The sequence below is a fragment of the Protomyctophum parallelum genome (genome assembly GCF_964188405.1).
Source record: "Protomyctophum parallelum genome assembly, chromosome: 16".
Lineage (NCBI taxonomy): Eukaryota > Metazoa > Chordata > Actinopteri > Myctophiformes > Myctophidae > Protomyctophum > Protomyctophum parallelum.
The window spans coordinates 38,009,682-38,033,358 of record NC_139711.1 but is presented as its reverse complement, the minus strand read 5'-3'; the positions used below and the strand labels follow the sequence as shown (position 1 = coordinate 38,033,358).

Genomic DNA, 23,677 nt, shown 5'->3' with positions numbered 1-23,677 from the left:
CACTCCAGTGAATAGCATTTATCCATTTAGATAACTTTATTATTATTATTATAAGGATTTAATTACTTATTCTTACACAGAAACATAATGTGTGTCTTATAGCATCATATAGCATCATTTAAATGCTTAATTTGTAGTTTTAATGTGCAAATTAAACTTTTTTTCAATACTCTAGAGGGTACTCTTATTTTGAAGAGATCGTCCACCGGAAGTCTTAAATTAGCTCACTAGATTAGCTCACTAGACGCTGCCGCTAGCATGTGTGTGCTGTTGTAGCATCCATAGCAGATAGCACAAGACCAAACAGCACAGCACAGCAGCAGGTGTATAGTATAGGAAACGAACAGGTTGTTTTTACAGGGCTTTGCGGTCCCTAAAGACCGTTTAAAGCGAGATCGAGATGGCAGAATACAGCCAGTCGGGGATCCTGGTGGCCCTGCTGCTGTTTACAGTCCTGACGTTAAAAGACATTTATATCGGCAGAAATATGATGAGTCAAGAGCAGTTCATCGAGCACCATGGAGATGTCGGCCTACCGCCTGACAGCCTGCCTGAGCCTGAGGCCGAGGTTGGGAAGCCGGCTAAACACTCCCTGTACACCGGGCCTGCCCTGAAGTTTCAGTACTGGTGAGACTGAAGCACGTTTTATCTTTAGCCTTTGGCTTTAGGTCATGTAATTATTTTATTTTATGCCATTTTGATGAATGGACTGCAAACCCTAGCTCTGGTCATGGGCTCTTGCTGCCGTTGCACGGCATTAGAGCTATATGGACCATTGGACCAAAGCCAATTACAGTCTGCTTGCATAAATCATTTGCACAGTTTGTTGTAAGCACTTTGTTTTTTGAGAAGTGCTATATAAATAAAGTGTGTTATTATTATTATTACCGGTATTATTATCAGTAGTGAGATGAAAGCACTTTCATCCTTATCCTCAAAGATATAACGGTTGGATGAGGATCACTCAAATTATAGCAATATGATGGAGGTGAAGGGTCAGTTCAGAATACTAAATAAAAGAATAAGCACAATATGGCATTAATATGCCGAACATACCAAAGCTATATGCCAAACAATGATTCTAATAATTCCTTTCTTTTTTTTTTCTTAATGGAAAATATAAAATTCAGCAGTTCTCCTATGTCCTGGCTGTCACTGTAAAAAAAAGTCCAATGTCCAAAAGAAAACGACTTCGAAAATAGGCTATTCACTTAATTTATGGCAAGATATTCTACTCTTACCACCAGACCAACTCTTCCGCACAGAAATCCTTAACACAGAACAATTCACAATGGAAATAAAAGTTTGCTTTATCTGCTGGGATATCCCAAATGGAAATCAACTCAACCTTTTGGTGGGGTTGCCCGCGACATACTAACTCCAACACGGGTTGTGCTTATAACCATGCCCCCGGGCAAGTTAAGTTTACTGAGGTTAGGGTTAGGCTGTCAATCACAGTGCGTCCTTGCACAACCCGTGTAGGCTTTGGTATGACGTGGGTTGCCCAACTCACCACCCGTAATAAAACATAAAATAACACAAATTGTTCTTATAGAACAAATCACGAAATCAGTATATTAATATAAATTGCTAACAAAAAAAACATGTAACTCTGGCCACAGAGGTTAAAAATAATTCTAAACTGTATATAAAAGTAACATATCCTCGGTAGATTGTATTATTTCATACAGTCTTTCTTTTTCTTTGTATGGTATGCAATGTATATTCTACCTGTATACCATAGCCCCTAGCCCTCCAAGCAGGACCCAATGCTACTGAAGTTTCTGACTTTTTGACGACACAGAGCATTGCGTCCTGTTGCAGCAGTATCCTGCCACCTGGTACGCAGACTACATAAAACATAAACAACGTGTTTATGGCCTGTCTGCGCTCTTTGACGACATTTTTTCGTGTGAGGGTTTCTGAATGTGTGAAGTATAAGTACCCATACATGCCGCTGCGAATATCTCCTGTGGCGTGGAAGCCGTTAAGTATTTTTAATCTTTGTTTGACTGATTTGGTCGCTTTGATTCTTCTCTTCCTTCCTTGTTTATTGACACCTCATTGTACCGCCTATCTGGCTAGCTAGTGGCGCTATAGCTATGACAGAGCAGGTCAGAGGCAGGGACTTAGCCGCACAAGCCAACCGCACACCGGGAGACGGTACAATAAACGGTAAACAAACAAGAAGAAATAAAGCGACCAAATCGGTCAAACAAACGGCTTCCGCGCCACAGGAGATATTCGCAGCGGGATGTATAGGTACTTAAAGTTCACGAATTCAGAATAACACAAACAAAAAAAGGACGTCAAACGCCGCATATACGATCTCAATCATCTCAGAGAGAATATTTACGTCCGCGTTCCAGAATTCCCATACGAAAATATAGTCATGAACAGGGACCCTACATAAAACTCGTCCAAATTTCAGAAAAGCTTTATGGAGGGTCCCGAAAGGGGCTACATAGCCCCTATGTCTAGTCTATGGGAATTCACTGTCTATGTGCACTGTTGTTGTATAATGTTTTACACACTTTGCACACTTTTTAATTATTAATGAATGTGCTATTGTGTTACCTATTAATAGTAGTAGTGCCTGTATTATATCTGTGCGTGCATGCGTCAGTCATGCCCTAATAGTTATAGTTGGAGCCAGGAGTTTCTGTTTGTGTTTGTTGTACAACATGGTGTGTTTCTCTGTTTGTGTGTTGCAGCATTTCCTGAGGCTACAGCAAGGTGTTTCAGGAGTACTCTCGCTCAATCAGCCAGCTGTACCCTGACATCCGCATAGAGGGAGAGAACTACCCACCCACCACAATAAACAAGTTAGAGTACCACTGATACAGCACATTATAGATACCATAATGTTTTTGTTGAATTTGAATTTTACACAATCAAAAACGATCGACCCCCCCCCCCCCCCCCCCCACACACACACACACCCTGAGCCATTGAGTTCAATGGAACGAGGTTCCCTCTTGTGAGGTTTTCGGCTATTACTTTCAATAGTGTGATGTCATGTTCTGTACAGATGTTATTATTATTGCTACTGTATTTACATAACTTCTCTTATTTCTGTAGGTATTTAGGTAACTTTTTCTCATACTTCAAGCTGTTGGCCATTACTTTGATAGTGAGTGGCCAGAACCCCTTCCCTTTGCTGGGCTTGGCATCACCACGGGCCTGGATCTGGAGCCAAGAGAACAAGGTAAAAAATACTATAATAAAAAAGAATAATGCACAAAGGCTCTTACTTATCACACACAAATTAAAAGTTTTCCCACTTTAATGAAAGATTTGAAAAACTAGCAAAATGTTATTGTTGAAGTGGAAAAAAGTTAAAGGAGTGAGGCGGTAGTGCCGTTGTTAGTGCTGTCGCATCACAGCTAGAGGGTCCTGGGTTAGATTCCCACTGGGGGCGTGTTCTCTCCGCCGCGTCATCAGTGCCCATACCCTAGGTGGGGTTGGCAAAAGGGCCTTTCTGTGTGGAGTTTGCATGTTCTCCCTGTGTCCGCTAGGGTACCCTCACAAAAAACATGCAGTAATCCTGGTCTCTATACTGCTTCCCCCTGGCCGACCGGGGCGGCTGATGGAGGGGAAAGGAACTGGTTATAACTTGTTCCTTCCACACACAAAGTCCAATCAGGGAAACTACCCCTTGTCAGGTGAAAAGAAGTGGCTTGGACTCCTCATGCATTGAAGGAAGCATGATGTCAGTCCATTGCTCTTCCCAGGTTGGCAGAGGGAGGGAGTGTAGAGCCCAGGATTACATTACAATTGACACTGGGTGAAAAAAGGATTACAAAAATCGTGGGATTATTGTACAAATGAGACGGGAATCAGTTACTGGATCAGATCAATAATAGCAACAGGATAAACGAAAAACCATATTTTTATGGCAGTTTTAGAATGTTTACAATCAAAGTTTGATCCTAACTTGTGTTCATTTGTGTGCGTTTCAGATATTCTCATGCCTCATGGCATTCTTCCTCAGTAACATGCTGGAGACTTACTTCCTGTCTACCGGAGCTTTTGAGATCACATTAAATGGTGAGTCAGTTTGATTTTGATTGACTACACCTTCAACCAATCAAAACCATAATGCAAGACACTAAATGGAGATTATCTGAGAAGTAAATCTGAAGTAACACATTATGGCCCTCATTTATCAATAGAGTGTAACATCTGCCACAGATTCGAGTGCAGGTTTCGTAGTACACCCACGTTGCTACGGCATTTATAAAGTGATCGCAAACAGCTGATCCTTCCTTAATTTCGTTCTGACGTTAATAAATGTGACGGCTGAAATCTATCTGGCACGCCCTATGAAATCAAGCCTCGCCCTCGTTTTTGCGACATGAACAACGGCAATACGTTTCCTGAAACCATGGTTACAGGAAAAAATAAGTTTCTCCCGTGCCTTGCTGCCCGTCTCACCCCCCTTCTCATACACACGCACAGCACGCACACGCAACTTGCAAGCCCAACTAACTGGTGTGTTGTTAAATAAAGAAATAAAGAACGAACACCTGCATGAATTAAATAAAGTTGTAGGCCTACCCTGTCTGTTTCCCTCTCACCTCGCTTGCCTTGCTGTCATGCACGCACGCACCTACATGACACATCTACATTGCATCGCCATGAATGGAATACGTTTGTAGGCTGGCCTACTAATTTTACCCATTCGTGCGCAGTGCACGGCGAAGGCGTGAGACTGCGCACTGCTGTGATAAGTCCTGTCTGTGGGTGAGTGATGCCTGCATGAGAGATAGGCTATCATGTCGTCAAGGCAGTCATAATCAACGTTTCTGTAGTGATTTGATCATTGATGAACGAATCATAAACATGAATGAAGGCTTGCCGCTTGCATGTGTGCTGGTATGTGTTGGCGACGCACGCCGCGGTCCCGTCCTCCCGACCCCCGAAAATGTTTTAAATGGTGAATGATTAAGCCCCTTACGCCTATAGCCTGCTACAATTGCAAATAGGCAAGCTGTATGCTTGTCACTGTCACTTGGAAATAGAGGCGTGCAGTCCATTTATGCCTTTTTTTTAATAATATCACATTATCACAGTACAGTGATATAGGCATCTGATGTCATGCCGCATGCGCTCGGCTCCCAAATCATCTCACAAGTGCGCTCGCATAACAAGGCCAGTAAAGCACTGTTGGATTAAGCACAAACTAATACATTGTAAACATGTTATATTGTTTTTAATTGCGCGAATTTAATTACTTGTAAAGTTGGATGTATATACATAGTTTTATATTAACATTTTAGAAGTGAAAACATATGCTTAGATGCCTGTGACAGCGTGTCAGCAGTTCAGACAATGCTGCTCCGCTTGTGTACGACAGAAAAACAGCCGAGGACAAATCGTACGACAGCTCCCGACCAGACGTGACTTTTTGTCCTACTCAAGTTCAATTTCAAGCTTTGGCGGAAATGGTAAATTTCGGCGTGCACCCATATTTTGGCGTACGCACAGTTGATAAATGAGGGCCTATGTCTAGGATGGCACCGGCCTCTTTGGGGTCTTGCATATCATACTGCTACTGTATGCAGCACAAATGTTATGCAATGAATACCACATCGACAGCAGCGGTTTGCTCTCATAATACTACTTAACATGCTGTGTTTTGTGCTGTAGATGTTCCTGTGTGGTCCAAACTGCAGTCAGGTTACGTTCCAAACATCCAGGAGTTGTTTCAGATTCTAGATAACCAGATGAAGATGACCACAATGCCATTCACCTCCCCATAGGCCTGCTGGGTAATCTCACAATGTGCAGGTGTGGACCCTAATACTGCTGGTTATATATAGGGCTTATTTCATATAACTTAACCCATTCTGACCGGGCACCCATTTTGGTGTCGGCATTATGTTATGCTTTAGCTATTGAAAAATAGCAGATCTACAAGCTCATATCGCGCCACCGAGTGGCGCGATACGAGCTTGTAGGTCTGCTATTTTTTGAAAAATCGAAGAACGACTGACATTTTTTAGAATCTGATCTCAGGTCAGAATGGGTTCATCAGACCAGTGTGTGTCCGGCGGAAACCTCGTATGAATCTGATCTCAGGTCAGAATGGGTTGAGAGTTGAGTTATTTTGTTTTCATGAAATGATACGTTTGTCTGTCCTAGGAGTGTTGGAACAGAGACACTGTGTTTGCTGGTGTTTATGAAGGCCTGGTCATAAAGCAGTCTGTCTGCCTGGCTCGGCTGGATGTCTCATACCACCAAACAACAATTCTCTGTCCCCTGCTGCACTTGCTGCACTGCAACCCATGCTGCCATTCAGGAAAATCCACCCACAGTCCACCTTACCACAATCTATTATGGACAGGGGAGGCAGCTGACCTGGTGTCAGTTTCAGACTTTCAGTGAAGGGATGTTTCAGCCTAAATACATCTAATCTTTTTATATCTCAGCCTGCTATGTAACTTGATTCTCCAAGAGAGATTTTCACTTCAGTGACAGTCTGTTTACATATTTATTATCTCTGTAGTAATGTTATTTACAAAGCAGTCTGTAGTTCATTCCATATGCTTGTAATGTTTAGTTTATATAAGTATATAAACTATCTTAGTCATTATAATTAGCCTGGCACTTTTCGACTATACAAGAACTAAGCGACACAAGTAACACGTGCCGAAACACTTAACATCAGTTCTTCAGTACGTAACCAGAAAGTCTTTAATTACCAGCGTGATGAGGGTAAAGAAAATATTTGAGCCACCACACATTTAAAGCACAATTCAATCGTCTTCTTTCTTTCGTCTGTCATACTTGACCCTTTATTTAACCAGTAAAAACACATTGAGACAGTCTCTTTTTCAAGTGGAAACTGGCCAAGAGGCAGAAATAAAATTACACTTCAATGCTACATCGTACATGTCAAGTAACAGCCAATAATACATCTATGATACACCTCAAAGTACCTATAATACAAAAATCTCCAAAGTTGTAACATGAGCCTCAGCCAATAATATTAACAGTAGTCATTTATAATTTATTTCATAATTAAATCTTTTATTGTATGTGTGTTTTTTTTTGTTGCACTTTATATGCTGATAATTTGACTGAAACATGCACAGCTAATTAGAGCAGCGAGCTGCAGTTTTATAACATACCTTCCATTCACGGTCTGTTCTGGTTATCATGGAAAAGGAAACACAACAACCACAGCAGGTGACAGCACATCACATGTTATGAAAAGTTAAAGCTTTTGGAAGGTTCGGGGGTTACCCTTCGTAGTCGAGAAGCGCCATGTTCCAGCAGTGAGGCTTATAGGCCTTGTTCCCACAGTGAGGCTGTAGGCCTCATTAGTTTTTCTTTCTTCATAAGTCTTCCTGATGACATTGTTGGGTCGGTTCAATTCAAACTCATTAATTGTCAACTCGAATGAAAATAAAGTTTAACGATCTATATATGACCTGTGTGTGAGGTATCATGGTGTTGCCAAAAGGCATGGCTGCGAATGTTTTGCTCGCTGTCTGTCCATCTGTGTGTGTCCTGTGGACAGCTAATCTCTGGAACCGTTGGCTTGATCGCACACACTCCCTTGCTACCAGTGCCCCAACCTCTGCCCCCAATGTTTCACATGGGCCTGTTCTAGTGCAACCAGGAGGCAGATTTTTCAGATGAGTGGCTAAAATTGGCTTTCAAAGGTTGAGGGAGTACTCCATTTTGAACAAAACGCCTCAAATCATGAACACGGCGTGTGATTTCCGGGGAAACTTTGCACCCCCATTCCCACTAGGCTGAGGAAGAGTTGACACCAGGAGGCAGACTTATGTAAAACATTCTTTTACATTACTCCTTCAGATTTTATTAAAATTTCACACAAATTGGCCTGGGCCTGAGCGATCCAGGTACCGGTAATCCAGCCTGACAGAGTGTCGCGGGTTCGAGTCCCAAGCACGACGACCTTTGCTGTGTCACCCCCCCCCCCCCCCCATCTCTCTCCCCCTTACTGTCAGGTGAATTCTGAACATTGCTGGCCCATGCACTAACCTACCTGACCTGGTGGAGATCTGTGCACTGAGGAGCACCTTTTCTAGTTCATAAATATGAAAAGATGAGGTGTGAATGTTTTGGAAGACAGCCAATATGTCCTGTCCATGGGAAAGTCACCCTACCTGCTGAGTGAAGTGTTTAGTTAGGGTGCAGTAAACTTTCATTTTTATTGGCACTACAAATGATGAACATTGGCTGTATTTTTTTCAATGCAGACCAAGTAAAGGGGAAAGGGATGTATATCACAGTATATGTGGGTTAAATATCCATAAATATATAATGCATAAACACCTAGTGTACCATATACGCACACACACGTGCGTTCCAAAAAAATGTAAGCTAAACTATTTTATCTTGATTACGGCATAGGCCTACAGCTCCTGAAAATCAAAAAAAATATAAATCATAGAGACCTTTTGAAAAGTAGGCCTATATGTTAATTTATGCATTCAATACTTGGTTGGGGGCTTGGGGCTCCTTTTTGAACAAATGTACTGCTTCCATGCAGTGTGGCATAGACCATGGAGGCAATCACCCTTTGATCATTGTATTTTTGCAATACCATGCAATAACACATTAAATGAGAAATAATATCTTATGAACACTTCGTATGCTGAGGTGTTATGGAAGCCCAGATTGTTTTGAGAGCAGCCTTTGGGTCTGATCTGGTGTCTCTTCTTCCTCTTGACAATGGAGGAAGAGGTGGCTGATCAATCAAGCAAGGTAATACCATAGTCAGCAAACCAGTTACTAGTAGTTTTGGCACTGTGGGCAGTCCCGATGCAAAAGGAAATCAGCCTTAATCAGCTGATGGATCTAAAATCTCTTGGTTGATGGCTGCTGTGCGGTTTCCACAGTCAGTGATGATTTGGGTTGCTCACGTCGACTGCTGTTGTTGATTATGAATTGAATACCCAGGACCTGAATGGAAACAAGACCGGAAGGACTATTTTCGGTGATTCAGACACTTTGGAAGTGTGTTTGACTGTACCCTGCAGACTACTGCATACATCTCTGCCAATAAAGTAGTCAATCAATCAATCAATCATTCAATCAATGACTATGGAAATAGTGTATACCGATTTGCATGATGTATGGATAAAATGTGTATGATAATGTACATAAATGTGTTTTGCCAAAATAGGCCTCATGGTGGTGCTATAACCAGCAGATGTGGCATTTCTTCCTCTGCCTAGTCTGAATGTGTGCATAATCTCACGCACGCTGGGTTAATGATTTGACTTTTGAGGCATTTTATTGGAAACTAACAACTAAGGCAATCTTAGCGATGGGGATGGAATATGGGGAAGCGGGCAGGTCCGTATTGATCACATGACCGTAGAGATAGTGTATGTACTGTATATCGACTTGATGTATGGATAGAATCTGTAGGCCTACGAGCAATATAAAGACAATTGTGACCAAATTGCACTTGTCTTTGAGGCTTGAGCACACTATTAAAAAGAAAATAATTAAGGGCAATCCAGTCATCTGTTAGACGAGTAGGCCTATGACATATCCATGACGTATGACCGATTAGTTAAATACTATAGATTTTTTTAAATCACACCTGAAGTGAGGGGCGCTCTTATCATCATACGTCATCATACATCATCTCATTCTCGCCAATCACAATTTGCGTCCTCACTTTTGTCTTCAAGGTTTGTGTTTACACAGACCCTCAAAGCTGGACATAGGAGGGGCTAGCACTCAAAAATGTATACACAATTAATTATGTGGAAAAACAATGAATGGAGGTAGCCTACTTTCTTCACCTGCTGGCAGCGTGCACAAAGAAATGTGGTTCTGACTGTTTCAGCAGTTTGTAAAATTAGGGATAGACAGCTGAAAAAGAGGTGAACACGCGACACACTGTCAGGCCAAAGCCTATATGTGGCATGAGCCTAGACCACTTGGCCAGTGGGCAACCCTGATAACAAGTCAATTTCTGTCTGTATGAGGAACAATGTTAAATGAAGGAGGAGATGACACTGGAGCAGCACAAACATTTTAAGCCATTTTATTAGGTGCTAGTATACAGAAACGACTAACGTTTCGACCTATGCGGTCTTCATCAGAGTCATGACTGTGATGAAGACCGCATAGGTCTTCATCAGAGGCCTTAACCCTTTCTGGATAGAGACACTCCCATGCTTAGATAAACACAATCCAACGCTGGAGCGGCTAGCATCGCTCAAGTCCCCCCAACAAAAAAAGGGAAATCAAATCAAATTTGGATAAAGGCAAGTCTGTGTCTTTTGTCAACACACTTGCTTGGCCTACTTGCCAGCACGAACAATAAATATGGCGCTGATCAAGGTGGGATTAGCTCCAGAGAGACACTCACAGACATTACCATTTCTAGTCTTGCTTGCCGTTTACAGTACCACGTCGTAAAAAAAAACATGATTAGTGTTCATAGAGCATTTTCTTTACATGGAATAATCAGGACAGCAGGCCTTCCTCATCGTCAAGTCGGATACTTAGTACTGTGTGTGTATACAGCAACGGTTCCCAAACGTTTTTGGCCATGCACCCCCTGTTACCTCCTGACATAGCTGACCCCCCCACATGGAAATAAAAATTGTATAAGCTATATATATTTCTTATATATACACACATATATGAACCTGAATATGGCATATGCAGCATAGGCTATATTCTGCATATACTTGCCGAATATTGGCATATGTTAATATATTTATAATAAAACCATAGCGCCACCATTAGCATTTTCATGTCGTGCACCCCCTAGAAGGCGCTCGCGCACCACAGTTTGGGAACCACTGGTACTGGTCATAGACAGTATGATCCACTACTGTTGTTGACACTGCACACGCTCTCTCCCATATGTCTCATCATCCTTCTCTTCTTCGTCGTGCTTTTGGAGACCATCACCTTTTTTGCAGTCCTGCAGTTCGACGTCCTCAGTGTCACCGCTGATGACTTCTTCCTTTGAACGCTCGGGCAGCAAGGCCTCCAACTCTCCGAGTTTCTCAAGACTGGTCCAGTTGTGTCCGGGGAACTGGACATCAAACTCAATGTACAGGTCTCCCTTCTCAAAGGGGTTGCGGTGCTGTGGCATACCCTGCCCTCGCACAACTCTCTTTGATCCTGGCTCTATGACTTTGCCAGCGGGGTGCTTGATGACGATCTTTCTGTTGTCCAAGTGTTTAAATGTGAACTGGAATCCACACAGTGCTTCCACAAGGCCAATCTTATGGGTCATTATAAGGTCATTGCCTTCTCGTCTGAATGTCCCGTGTTGTTTCTCTTGTAATTCAAAAATGATATCCCCGGGTTCCATGTTAGGCGCCTGGTCACCTTCTCCTCTGAAAGTGATCTTCTCGCCGTTTGGCATGCCTTTGTCCACATGCACTTCTAGAATCTTCACATCCTTAACCACCTTCTTCCCACCACACTTTTTACAGCGGTCCTTCTCACTGATCACTTCACCCTCTCCATTACAATCTGAGCACATCTGCTGCATCTGTTGGAGCATTCCTGGAGCCAATTGTCTCGTTACGGTACGCACGCCATGTCCTTTACAGGTAGAACACTTCTGTACAGCCCCCCCTTTCGCCCCTTTTCCGTTGCAAGTGATACAAAGAATGCTCCTGGTAAGTTTTAGTTTGGTGGTTTTCCCATTGTGGAGGTCTTCCAGGGACACGTCGATCTTGCTGAACTTGTCGTCTCCTTTCCTTCGACCTCCGTTGCGTCCACGCCGAAACATGTCAAACAGACTGGCTCCACTGGCTCTTCCACCAAAGATGTTGGAGAAGATGGCATCCATCCCTTCCCCACACACTTCCTGTCCATGCCTCAGGCCATTTTCCCCATAGCGGTCATAAAGTTCTTTCTTTTCTGGGTTGCTCAGAACCTCATGGGCAAAACTGATTTCTTTAAATTTTTCACCACCAGTTGGGTTTTTATCAGGGTGATATTGTATTGCCAGTTTGCGGTATGCCCTTTTGATTTCACTTTCTGTGGCAGACGGAAGCACGCCGAGGATATCATAGAGCTTGGTATCATTCACCATGATGGAGAGTCAGAAAGGAAGACATATTTCCCATCTGTGAGCCATTATAAAGATAATTCTTATGCGTATGGTGATGTCACTAACCCTGCCCAAAATGGTGTCAAGTCAACCCTAAATTTGGAGTGCATTGCCATGGTGATTGCCTGATTGGTTTTGTAGTTTCAAGTCCTACATAGCTTTGTGTGTCTGTGTGTACCACGGAGATGATTTGATTGGCTGAGCACGGAATGTGACGTAAGATGATGTTATGATGTATGTACTGTATGATGATAAGAGCGCCCCTCACTTCACACAAGTGTGATTTTTCATTTAATTTCACCTTTATTTATTCAGGGAGGTCAATTGAGAGCTAGCTTTCTTTTCCAATGACGTCCTGATTACAGTAAACATAACATACAATTTAAACACACACAAATACATTACAAGATAATAGACATTTCAGAACAAGTACAGCTAGATTTCAGAGTATTCCTTACAAGACTTTTAAATCGATCAATTAAAATGGATAGACAGTTCCGGGGCGTATGAATGAAAAGCTGTCTTACCCAGCTCAGAATTAAGATTTCTAAAACAAGCAGTTAAAAATTCAATATATATCAAATAGGGCATTCATTTATGTAAGAAGTGGAACATTATAAACATTATTACGTACAGTAAAAGTACAAGGACAGATTACTTGAGTATTTCCAACTTCAAATACTTTTACTTCTACTCCACTACATCTCGGATCCAAATATTGTACTTTTACTCAACTACATTTATTTGAAAACTTTAGTTACTATACTTTTTGATACAAAACATAATTAACCACTTAAGTCCTATATTACATTTTGGCCATTTGAAAATAGATCTACAAGTTACACTGCATCACGATGTGACCTCCCAGACCTCCCAGTTTCAGGGCGGACACTCTAACCACAAGGCCACTGACTGGTTTATTTAGCCTTTCAGACCCAAAGCCTTGCAGAATATGTCCACATGTAGGAGATACACAAAGGAGATACAAAGAGGCAAACTTTGATCAAAATAACAATTCTTCTATACATTCTCTAATTGTGTAGACTTCTTGTAAATTAACTTAAGTAGGCTAATGCATAACCATAATTTAACTCTTTTCATTTCGATGTTTAAATGATGTCATATTTAGCAGAAGTTTGACCTAATTTCACAAAAATAAGCCAATTTGCTCAGACACTTCTCCATTCATTGTCATTGGGAATTTAATGTTTGTGTAAGATGAAAATCTACACTAATAGCTGAGTATAGGAAGGGCTAATGCCCCTCCAAAAGGCCTACTTGCAGTATGCACAAATATGTCGGTATACAATATGTATGTGGATGACGTAACCAATTTGAGTTTCAAACTTATATACGACACATTTAGAAACAGTTGAAGTGGATAGACAATTAGACATATAACGTGTGCGAATCGCAAGTTGTCAATGCTGACCTCTGCAAGTTGGTGACATGGGAGGGTGCTATAGGCTATTTGAGTGGGTGGCCCACAACTTGTATTGACTGACTACTACAATAAAACATGTCAATTGTGTTTGTCTAAATTCATGCAACATGGTCACTATCTACTGAAACGTGGACTTTCTTCATACACCAATACATTATAAGTAAATAAGTTATGAGAGCAGTTCAAGGACATAGGACAGAGTCTTGAGACCACAGTGGAATCCACGGCTTTCTTGGAGGAAGGCGGAAACAAATGTAGTGTATAGGCCTACATGCATACCACTATGTACACTACATCTCTACTCGACATACTGTTTTCCACTGCAGGTGGGACCACATCCATTCTAAAATTAAAAGTAAATAATACTAAACACTAACCTGTACAATCCAACAAAAAGCAGATTTAGATTTTAGGCTAGAAATAGACCATACAGTTGAAATATAACTTAGTCAATAAAAAAGTTAGTCTCAGACCAACAAAAGATCACCTGGGACCCATCCGCTGTCTGCATGGGGAACCGTTATTTAAAGGCCTACAATGTAATGATCATTAAAGAAAGTGGTGAAAAAATACAAAAAGACACAAACAAAGGAAAGACGGGCTTAACAACGGCCATTTGGAACTCCTTTGGGACGATTCACCCCTTCTGTGACACGCAGTAAAAAATATGGTGGTGAGTCATCTCCATATTTGGGGGAAAAACTCCATATATGGGCAAAATGAGAGAGGGACATGAAGACAATTAGACGGCTGGCCCCTTAAAAACAGAAGTGAGGTAGGTCTTTATGAACAAGTTGTTTATTGAACAAGGTTGTAAGCTAACGACGGGTCACTTCACGACCACGTCCTCCGGAGTTCTCCTTCAGAACACGCTGGACGTTCTTCTCAAACAGCTGCCGGTCTGTCCTCAGGACCTCGGCTGCTTCCTTGTTCAATGGATCCTCCGGGTTAGGCTCTGCTAATACATGCTGCAGACCATAGACGATGTGGTTTATCGACAACACGGGATTCCAGTCCTCTCGTAAGATGTTTAGGCAAACGTTTCCTTCTTGGTCAATGTTGGGATGATATACGTTGGTCTCACACTTTACCTTGGGGGCGTCATGCGGGTAGCCAAGTCCCACCTTGAAGGGGAAGACGAACTTGCCGCCTTTGTAAAAACCCTCGTCTGGCGAGATGATTACTTTGAAGTTGAGCAGGTCATCGGGATCAGGGAAGCTGATTTCACACGTCTTTGGCAGGTTCAGATCACTGATGTCTTTCTGTATTCGTAGCTGGGCTGCACTCTGTTTCTTACCCCCGGTCTTGTTCCCTCCGGCAGGTTTCTCCTCTTTCTTCTGCTGCTTCCCCGGAAAGCGCATCATCTTCAGTCAGTCCAGGGTTTTACGAGCCTAGAAGCAGCAATTTCTCTACAAACAGTGCAAGATTATTATAAGGGGAAAACCTGGCTGAGCCTTTATAAATATTATTCCTGATGACGTCACCGACCATGATGTTCACCAGCTCTGTCCAAATTGTGTCAACTCAGCTGGAAGCGGCATTGCCAAGGTATAGGGTCAGTATATGTCCTGCTGCCTGATACTATACAGTTTATATGTATTTAATAAATCTAAAACAATAATATAACTGTACACTGACAGACAGACAGACTGATGCTAAGGGACATACGCATCGTAGCACCTGACTGATAACATTACTTAAGTAATGAGTATCATACTAATAGGTTATTTGTGGTATTTAAAATGTGTTATTTGTATGGTCTTCTTTCTCTCAACTTCAGTGTTCTATGTACACTCATCATGGAAACTCGCTTCCAGTCAGGGCTGATGACATATTTGGGCATGGCTGGTCACATTGCGTTACATCATGACACACAAGCACGCTTTATAAAGGCTACTTAGTCTTCCGATCACACGTTGGAATCAAAGAGCAACGAACAGCTGTCATGGCAGGGAGGCAGATGTCGCAGAAAACGTGGGAGATGGAAAACAGCGTGCAGGAGATTCAGAGCATAGATGAATTGTACAAGTATGACAAAGATCGACAGCAGAAACTCCTCGCTGCAAAGCCATGGAAATCCAACGTTCACTATTTCAAGAACTGCAAGATCTCAGCATTGGCACTGTTGAAGATGGTGATGCATGCCAGGTCAGGAGGCAACCTTGAGGTCATGGGTCTGATGTTAGGGAAGGTACATGGTGACACCATGATCATCATGGACAGCTTTGCCCTACCGGTGGAAGGCACAGAGACCCAAGTGAATGCTCAGAGTGCAGCATATGAATACATGGCTGCCTACATTGACAATGCCAAACGGGTTGGTCGGCTAGAGAATGCTATTGGCTGGTACCACAGTCACCCAGGCTATGGATGCTGGCTCTCGGGCATAGATGTCGGCACTCAGATGCTCAACCAGCAGTTCCAGGAGCCTTTCGTGGCTATTGTGGTAGACCCCACTCGGACCATATCGGCAGGGAAAGTCAACCTTGGTGCCTTCAGAACCTACCCGAAAGATTACAAGGCTCCAAATGAAGGACAGGCGGAATATCAAACAATCCCCTTGAACAAGATCGAAGATTTCGGTGTGCACTGTAAACAGTATTATGCCTTGGAGGTCACTTACTTCAAGTCATCCCTTGACGTAAAGCTCCTGGAGCTCCTTTGGAAGAAATATTGGGTGAATACCTTAAGCTCTTCCAGTCTTCTTACAAACTCGGAATACATTACAGACCAGGTGTTCGACCTGTCTGAGAAGCTAGAGCAGTCAGAGGCACAACTGGGAAGAGGCAGTGGCATGTCGGACATGCACGACAGGAGGTCTGATGACAAGCTGGCCAAAGCAACAAGAGACAGTAGCAAGACAACCATAGAGACAATACATGGTCTGATGTCTCAAGTCATCAAGGACAAACTCTTCAACCAAATCAACGCTAAGTAACTAAATTACTAGCCAGTTTGAGTGAATCTTGCACTTTTCTACCCATATCAGGTGAACGCTGTCACAGCTAGAGGAATACAGCCAGGAGGACACATGAAAAGAACATGCACGGTTTAAAAAGATAAATATCTAAATATATAAATTTGCCATTTGTGCGATACGATGACACATGGCCACGATCTGTCTGGTAGAACAAGAAACATGAAGAACTTCGTCACTCCCCCAAATCCCCCCATTATGATCAGACCAAACCTGATTGTGTGGTTCTTGAGATCCAAATGGGAATGGTGTGGTTTCATACGGATCTCAGGCTTAATTCGGGGCCATTGTCTATCTGTGGCGTAAATTAAAGGTATACAGTATTCCAAAAAGTATAAAACATTATGGAAAAAACAACACTGGGTCCGGTAACGGTGTGGCTTCATCTCAGACCTCATGGGGCCAGATTATGACGGCAGTTGTCTATGACGTGTCTATGAAGTATGAATCCATATTTGGGCAAAGTTTCAGCCTCATTTGATATCATTCACTTTAGAGTCTAGCTGATGAGTTCATAGATCTTTTTACTTTTTTAAGGCGAGTCCATCTGTGTATGTTGGGCTAATCGCAACGGTCCTGTGCATGTCTGGGGATTTGGAGTCATACGTCATACAGTAGATCTCAACCTGTGGGTCGGCCCACATGATTTGGGGGAGGGTCCCAGATGACAGAAAAGTGAAAGAATAATAGTAATTAAATAATTGAATTTTCCAACTGAAATTGGCAGGGAAACATGCTGCCCAAAGCTTATAACCAAAACAAAGAAATGCACAAGGTTTCTCTCCTGCGGCCACCCCTGCAGAAAAGCAGATCTGTAGTGCTGCGAGAGCAGGTCTCTTAAATAGTGTTTGGGGAGACAATGGCCAGGTGTCTCCCCTTCCACTCATCATCTCTGGCTCCGCCCTCCAATCCAGCACTGCATTAGAATGGTTAAAGGCACAGCCACAAACACACAGAACCCCAGAGTAGACTAAAGGCCCAGGGGGCCGTCACAATACTATAACAATACGTTTTTGAAAATAGCAGATCTACAAGCAGATCAGCTATTTTCACCATATTTATCTGTGGAACCCAGTCAAACAAAATGTAATGCCTCAACTCCTACAATTCCAAGATCTTGTCAGACTCAAATATGCCAGAGCCAGCCGGACATTGAGGGGACAGAAAACAGCCCGGTCACGTGGTTCATGTACTCGTGTGAGCCCATAGACTCCAATGCATTCCGTAAACTTCTGGTGTCCCTATTCGCCAATAGAAGTCTATTGGCCCCATGAGCATGAAGTGAACGGAGTTGTCGTAACTCTGTCTTACTCTATGGCTCTGAAATATGCTACTAATCCTGACGTCACAGGCTGGCCACATGTTGTCCGAGATCCACGTGCCAAGCCTTCACAACCACATAGAATGGAATTGGGCAAAAAGCAGAAAATGTGATTCTCGAAATCCATATGTGTATTAGAGCCACTTTAAAAAAAAGCAAATCTATGCAAAGAATTGACATATGTATGATGACCAGCCAGCTACATTGAGGAGGTACTCATCTAGCCTGGAAACAAGACAAATCTGCCAGACATCTGGCAGAAAGAATATTTACAACTGGCCCCAGAACAACAGGTTAGCACTAATGAATGGCTTTTCGGAATTACGTCAGGTAATTAATAATTATTAGGGTAAATTATGATGTAATTTGTGCCAGCCAAGTCTAGGACATTGAGGATATTACAATGTTTGTATATAGCCCTGGCACTGCACTTACTTGTATAATGACTTATTTTACATCATGTGGCCGATATACTGTAAATACAGTGGGCGCCCATCACTTCACACAAGTGTGAATTTTGAGGGGCGCTAGCCCCTCCTATATACAGCTATATACAAACATTAAATGCCATTGACAATGAAGGGAAATTTACGTATATGTAGACGAGCAAATCGGTTAAATCACATAAATTCAGTTGTTCATGAGAAGATGTTGTATGATGCATTGTATAATGATAAGAGCGCCCCTCACTTCACACAGGCGTGATATGAACAACTTCCGGATTTCCATACCTTGGTATTAAAGTTTCTCCCAATATAAAAGATTTGTTACGCCTGAATTTGGTCCCAGTAGCTCTGCTTTTGGTGACAGGTTTTCGATGTTTGGTATGGTGATAAAGGTCAGATCTGTAGTGCAGTCTGTAGGAGTGACGGCCCCCCGAACCTCTAGTATGGGCAATGTGCACACTGCTGGGCGAGAGCACCATCACCATGACGTCATATTGACTCCTCAGTGATTTGGTGGGTGGTGGTGGGATATGTGATTATGAATTCAGAGTGATGTCAGTGTGATGTCAATTGCTCACTATACTTATTTAAACATTTCTACATGTCATTTCCCTGCTGTTCATTTGAAAAGTCGTTCAGATCATAACGTTCTCAATAGTATAGTGTGTGGTTTCTCTGGGTTGCACATGTCCATTTCAGTGCATGCAACTACATAACCGTCTTAGAAAGATCACAACAGGAACATGTGCATGCGTAGACACACAAACAGACACCAACTGACTGCTTTGTCAGCCGAATGTTACTTGTGCACATGGAATAATTCCTATATTGGGAATTGATGTATACTTTAGCAGGCTCTAGACATTTATTTTAATTGTATTTATGGATGGTAATTTCATGAAAGCTGCTTTCACTTCTGGTTCAGCAAATTTGTGCAAGGTTGGTTTATAGGGGAAACACGCTGCCTCCCTGTACTAACCCCGCGACTGCACAGTATTTTGAGTCTACCCAGTACAGTATGGACCTCAATGGGATGCATAACTGGTATGCTCGTTGTCACACTAAACCAACATACTGTAATGTCTGTAGAGAAGCTATGTGTGGAATAACCTCACATGGACTATCCTGCGAAGTGTGCGAGTTCAAGGCTCATAAGCGATGTGCTGTCCATGCGACCAACAACTGTAAATGGACCACGCTGGCATCCATATGCAAAGACATCATCGAGGACGAGGAGGGGATCTCCATGCCTCATCAGTGGTTAGAGGGGAACCTGCCCATCCATGCCAGATGCACCATCTGTGATAAAACATGTGGCAGTGTCCTCAGATTGCAAGACTGGAGATGTATCTGGTGTAAAGCTACGGTACACACTCGTTGTAAGGAGCAGCTGTCGTCCAAGTGTCCTCTTGGGCGGTGTAAAGTCTCCATTATCCCACCGACTGCACTCAACACTATTGACTCTGATGGTTTCTGGGAGGCATCCTGTCTTCCATCCTGTACCAGTCCTCTTCTAGTTTTTGTCAACTCTAAGAGCGGAGGCAACCAGGGAGTGAAGTTCCTCAGACGTTTCAAACAGCTGCTGAACCCTGCTCAGGTGTTTGATCTGGGGAACGGAGGACCAAACCTAGGTCTGCGTCTGTATCAGAGGTTTGATACGTTTAGTATTTTGGTGTGTGGTGGTGATGGAAGTGTCAGTTGGGTGCTGTCTGAGATAGACACACTAACGTTGCACAAACAATGCCAGCTGGGAGTGTTGCCATTGGGAACGGGGAATGACTTGTCAAGGGTTCTGGGATGGGGTGCAGCCTGCGACGATGACAGACAAGTACCTCAGATACTGGAGAAACTTGAGAGAGCTAGCATCAAGATGTTAGACAGGTGGAGTATTATGATACACGACACCAAGTTTCCACAGCAACAGTTGTTGGTTACAGAGGACTCCAGTACCGAAAACATGGAGTCTTATACAGAGAAGTTTGTGATGAATAATTACTTTGGCATAGGACTGGATGCTAAGATCTCCCTGGACTTCAACAACAAGAGAGAGGAACATCCGGACAAATGCAGAAGTCGTACTAAGAACAGGATGTGGTATGGGATTATGGGTATCAGTGAACTGCTACAAAGAACCTTCAGGAACCTGGAACAGAGGGTCCTGCTAGAGTGTGATGGTCGTCCCATTCCGTTGCCCAGTCTACAGGGTATCGTTGTTTTGAACATTCCCAGCTATGCAGCAGGGACCAACTTCTGGGGAGGAACCAAGAAGACTGATGTATTCGCTGCTCAGTCATTTGATGATAAGGTGTTGGAGGTGGTTGCTGTGTTTGGCATTATGCAGATGGCTGTGTCTAGAGTCATCAACCTACAGCATCACCGCATCGCACAGTGTTGTACGGTAAAGATCACCATCCTTGGAGATGAACGTGTTCCTGTGCAGGTAGATGGGGAGGCATGGCTTCAACCCCCAGGTTTAATTGAAATCAGCCACAAGAACCAAACTCGGACCCTCACTAGAGTGTGAGTGTTTGAGAGTATTCTCGAGTCCTGGTTGGGAAGATAGAGATGTGAATGCTCCCACCCACAAACATCCCTCCCTTCCCAGGCTAGATAGATAGATAAATAGACTAGATAAAGTGCCACTCTGGGCACAGGTCTCCACCAGGGCAGGTCAGGCTGTGGCCTCCTGGTGGCGCTATATTAGGCCAATGTGAAAAAGGTGTCATTTCTTCTTACACCTTGGATGGCAATTGGATGATTTGAGGCATTTTGTTTTTCAAAAATCCATCTGTTGGTGGCAGTATAACAGACCAATGTGAAAAGGGTGGGATATATTCCTCAGCCTGGTAGGAAAGTCTGTGAAAGATTTCACATACATTGCACACTGCGTTCATGATTTGAGGCGTTTTGTTCAAAACGGGCCAATCCTGCAAACTTTGAAAGCCAATATCTATCTAGATAGATTCCATCCTAATTGGATGGAATATGAAATATTGGACAGATCCATCTTGAACACATGACTATAGAGATAGTGTGTAACGATTTGCGGGATTTTGACAGAATCTGGAGGATAATAGCAAAACAGGCCGTTCTGAAGTTTTTGGGCAGAGGTTCATCGTAGTCATCCAGGGAGTCTGTGTGCAAAATTTGGCATCAACCGGGTTAACGGAGATTAGCTGTACACAGACGGACACACAGACGGAGTGCAACACATACTCTCTCCCCATGCCTTCGGCCTGGTGGAGATGGATAGATAGATAGATAGATAGATAGATAGATAGATAGATGGCACCACTAGGCCTCAAGAGATACAGAGCAGACACTCAAGTTTGAATAAAGCCAAACTCAACTTTCTGACATGCCACTGCCACCTGCTCCCATAGCAAATGAAGGAGAAGCCCCCAAACCATCAGGTCACTGGGTGGTACGTACATTTGTTATGGTGTTTTAATATTATCAATACATTTGGGTAAATTAAGGCATTTTGTTTTTCAAAAATCCATCTGTTGGTGGCAGTATAACAGACCAATGTGAAAAGGGTGGGATATATTCCTCAGCCTGGTAGGAAAGTCTGTGAAAGATTTCACATACATTGCACACTGCGTTCATGATTTGAGGCGTTTTGTTCAAAACGGGCCAATCCTGCAAACTTTGAAAGCCAATATCTATCTAGATAGATTCCATCCTAATTGGATGGAATATGAAATATTGGACAGATCCATCTTGAACACATGACTATAGAGATAGTGTGTAACGATTTGCGGGATTTTGACAGAATCTGGAGGATAATAGCAAAACAGGCCGTTCTGAAGTTTTTGGGCAGAGGTTCATCGTAGTCATCCAGGGAGTCTGTGTGCAAAATTTGGCATCAACCGGGTTAACGGAGATTAGCTGTACACAGACGGACACACAGACGGAGTGCAACACATACTCTCTCCCCATGCCTTCGGCCTGGTGGAGATGGATAGATAGATAGATAGATAGATAGATGGCACCACTAGGCCTCAAGAGATACAGAGCAGACACTCAAGTTTGAATAAAGCCAAACTCAACTTTCTGACATGCCACTGCCACCTGCTCCCATAGCAAATGAAGGAGAAGCCCCCAAACCATCAGGTCACTGGGTGGTACGTACATTTGTTATGGTGTTTTAATATTATCAATACATTTGGGTAAATTAAGGCCTGTAAAGTGCTCAAGTGCAATAATAAATGAAATTGAACAAAAAAAAAAACAAGAAAAAAATAAAAATAACTAAAAATCCCTGCGTATTGTTTGGCAGGGAGAAATAAAACAGAAGTGCGATCAATTCCTGACAAGAATTGATCTATACAATAAAAAAGCTCTGGGTTGAGTACAAAAAAAATGATGAGCATTGTTCTATTATGTCTCTAAAATAAAAACTGGGTGGTAAAAAAAGACCTATGATATGTATGCACACTGGGTCATCAGTGATACGTTGAGTTAAGACTGTTCTATCCTGCTGCAGTCATTGTGTCATGCCTAGCATTGTTTGCTATTGTTTCACTCATTGGACCATGCCTGGGTGAGTGAGTGCTATTGAAGTCATTGGCTCTGTCTGTATAGTGTGAATGGCGGAGGTAAACAGACGTGTTTCTTTCGTGCTGCAACTGTTGTCGCGTGATTCTTTTTACATAATAAACTGATCTATGCAATTAAAAAAATTAAGCCCTGGGTCTGGGTTGGGAAAGGAACAACAAAAGTGCTTTGCGTAACGTTGTCGCTCACGACTAGTACTGATCTACGCAGCTGTGGCTACATTTTTAAAGCAGCTCGCCCAACACTCTCCAAGGTCCACATGAGCAGAGTGGTCACTTCCAGCGCAAAACACCCTTCTCGCGCAAATTTATCTTTTTTAGTTGCGGCCAGGCACCAGGCTTCTCCATAATAGTGGTGATGTCCGAGTAGTACCTGGGGTAGTTCAGTCTCCAGTCAGTGCGGTCCATGACCGATTCCATCAGTGGTGTGGTGGATATCCATCCTATCTCCTGACTCTCGCACTCTGTGTGGGTGTAATCCTGGGTAGGGTCCTTGTGATGAGCCCTGTCGATGACCTCCGTCAGTTCAGGGTCGTCGTCCGACCCGGGGCCTTTTCTTGGTCTGTCTGAAGCGCGACCCGCTTCATTTAAATCGTGGTTGAAATTTCTGTGGATTGTGTTCCATCTTTGCTCTTTTCGGACCTCATCGGACCAAATCACATTCTCGTGGACGGTGGTCAGTGCCCGTTTTGGCGCTTTATTAAATGACATTATGGTTAGTACACTTCGATCCTAAAACTATTAGATTTCTAATTTCCCACCTAGATTATATAGTCGATTATATAGTCGGTTTGCAGTGACCCCTTATAAAGGACATTTAAGACACGTCACGCTACATGTGACATCACCAA

The 23,677-nt window shown here is 42.9% G+C and overlaps 6 protein-coding genes across 7 annotated transcripts; 3 read left to right on the top strand and 3 right to left on the bottom strand.

Annotated features, from left to right (window-relative positions):
* Positions 1-282: 282 nt before the first annotated feature.
* On the top strand, positions 283-7,433 carry selenot2 (selenoprotein T, 2). Of its 2 annotated transcripts, none has more exons than XM_083785391.1 (6): positions 283-627; positions 2,715-2,825; positions 3,082-3,208; positions 3,963-4,050; positions 5,653-5,793; positions 6,148-7,433. In XM_083785391.1, exons 1-5 carry the CDS (start codon positions 401-403, stop codon positions 5,763-5,765), a joined length of 666 nt encoding a protein of 221 aa, XP_083641517.1. In that variant the 5' UTR covers positions 283-400; the 3' UTR covers positions 5,766-5,793; positions 6,148-7,433. The 2 variants fall into 2 exon arrangements, with proteins under 2 accessions (XP_083641517.1, XP_083641516.1); XM_083785390.1 differs by having other exon boundaries at positions 5,653-5,795; positions 6,151-7,433.
* Positions 7,434-10,837: 3,404 nt separating this feature from the next.
* On the bottom strand, positions 10,838-11,815 carry LOC310873777 (dnaJ homolog subfamily A member 2-like; the record flags this gene model as incomplete). Its single annotated transcript, XM_083786330.1, has 1 exon — positions 10,838-11,815. The coding sequence occupies one exon, from the start codon at positions 11,813-11,815 to the stop codon at positions 10,838-10,840; it is 978 nt and encodes a 325-aa protein (XP_083642456.1).
* A 2,526-nt stretch (positions 11,816-14,341) lies between these two features.
* On the bottom strand, positions 14,342-14,887 carry LOC310873776 (NEDD8-conjugating enzyme Ubc12-like; the record flags this gene model as incomplete). Its single annotated transcript, XM_083786329.1, has 1 exon — positions 14,342-14,887. One exon carries the CDS (start codon positions 14,885-14,887, stop codon positions 14,342-14,344), a length of 546 nt encoding a protein of 181 aa, XP_083642455.1.
* A 581-nt stretch (positions 14,888-15,468) lies between these two features.
* Positions 15,469-16,461, top strand: LOC310873775 (COP9 signalosome complex subunit 5-like; the record flags this gene model as incomplete). Its single annotated transcript, XM_083786328.1, has 1 exon — positions 15,469-16,461. One exon carries the CDS (start codon positions 15,469-15,471, stop codon positions 16,459-16,461), a length of 993 nt encoding a protein of 330 aa, XP_083642454.1.
* Positions 16,462-19,270: 2,809 nt separating this feature from the next.
* Positions 19,271-20,791, top strand: LOC310873774 (diacylglycerol kinase delta-like; the record flags this gene model as incomplete). Its single annotated transcript, XM_083786327.1, has 1 exon — positions 19,271-20,791. Exon 1 carries the CDS (start codon positions 19,286-19,288, stop codon positions 20,789-20,791), a length of 1,506 nt encoding a protein of 501 aa, XP_083642453.1. The 5' UTR covers positions 19,271-19,285.
* Positions 20,792-23,099: 2,308 nt separating this feature from the next.
* LOC310873773 (cilia- and flagella-associated protein 144-like) lies at positions 23,100-23,537 on the bottom strand (the record flags this gene model as incomplete). Its single annotated transcript, XM_083786326.1, has 1 exon — positions 23,100-23,537. The coding sequence occupies one exon, from the start codon at positions 23,535-23,537 to the stop codon at positions 23,100-23,102; it is 438 nt and encodes a 145-aa protein (XP_083642452.1).
* Between the last annotated feature and the right edge of the window lie 140 nt (positions 23,538-23,677).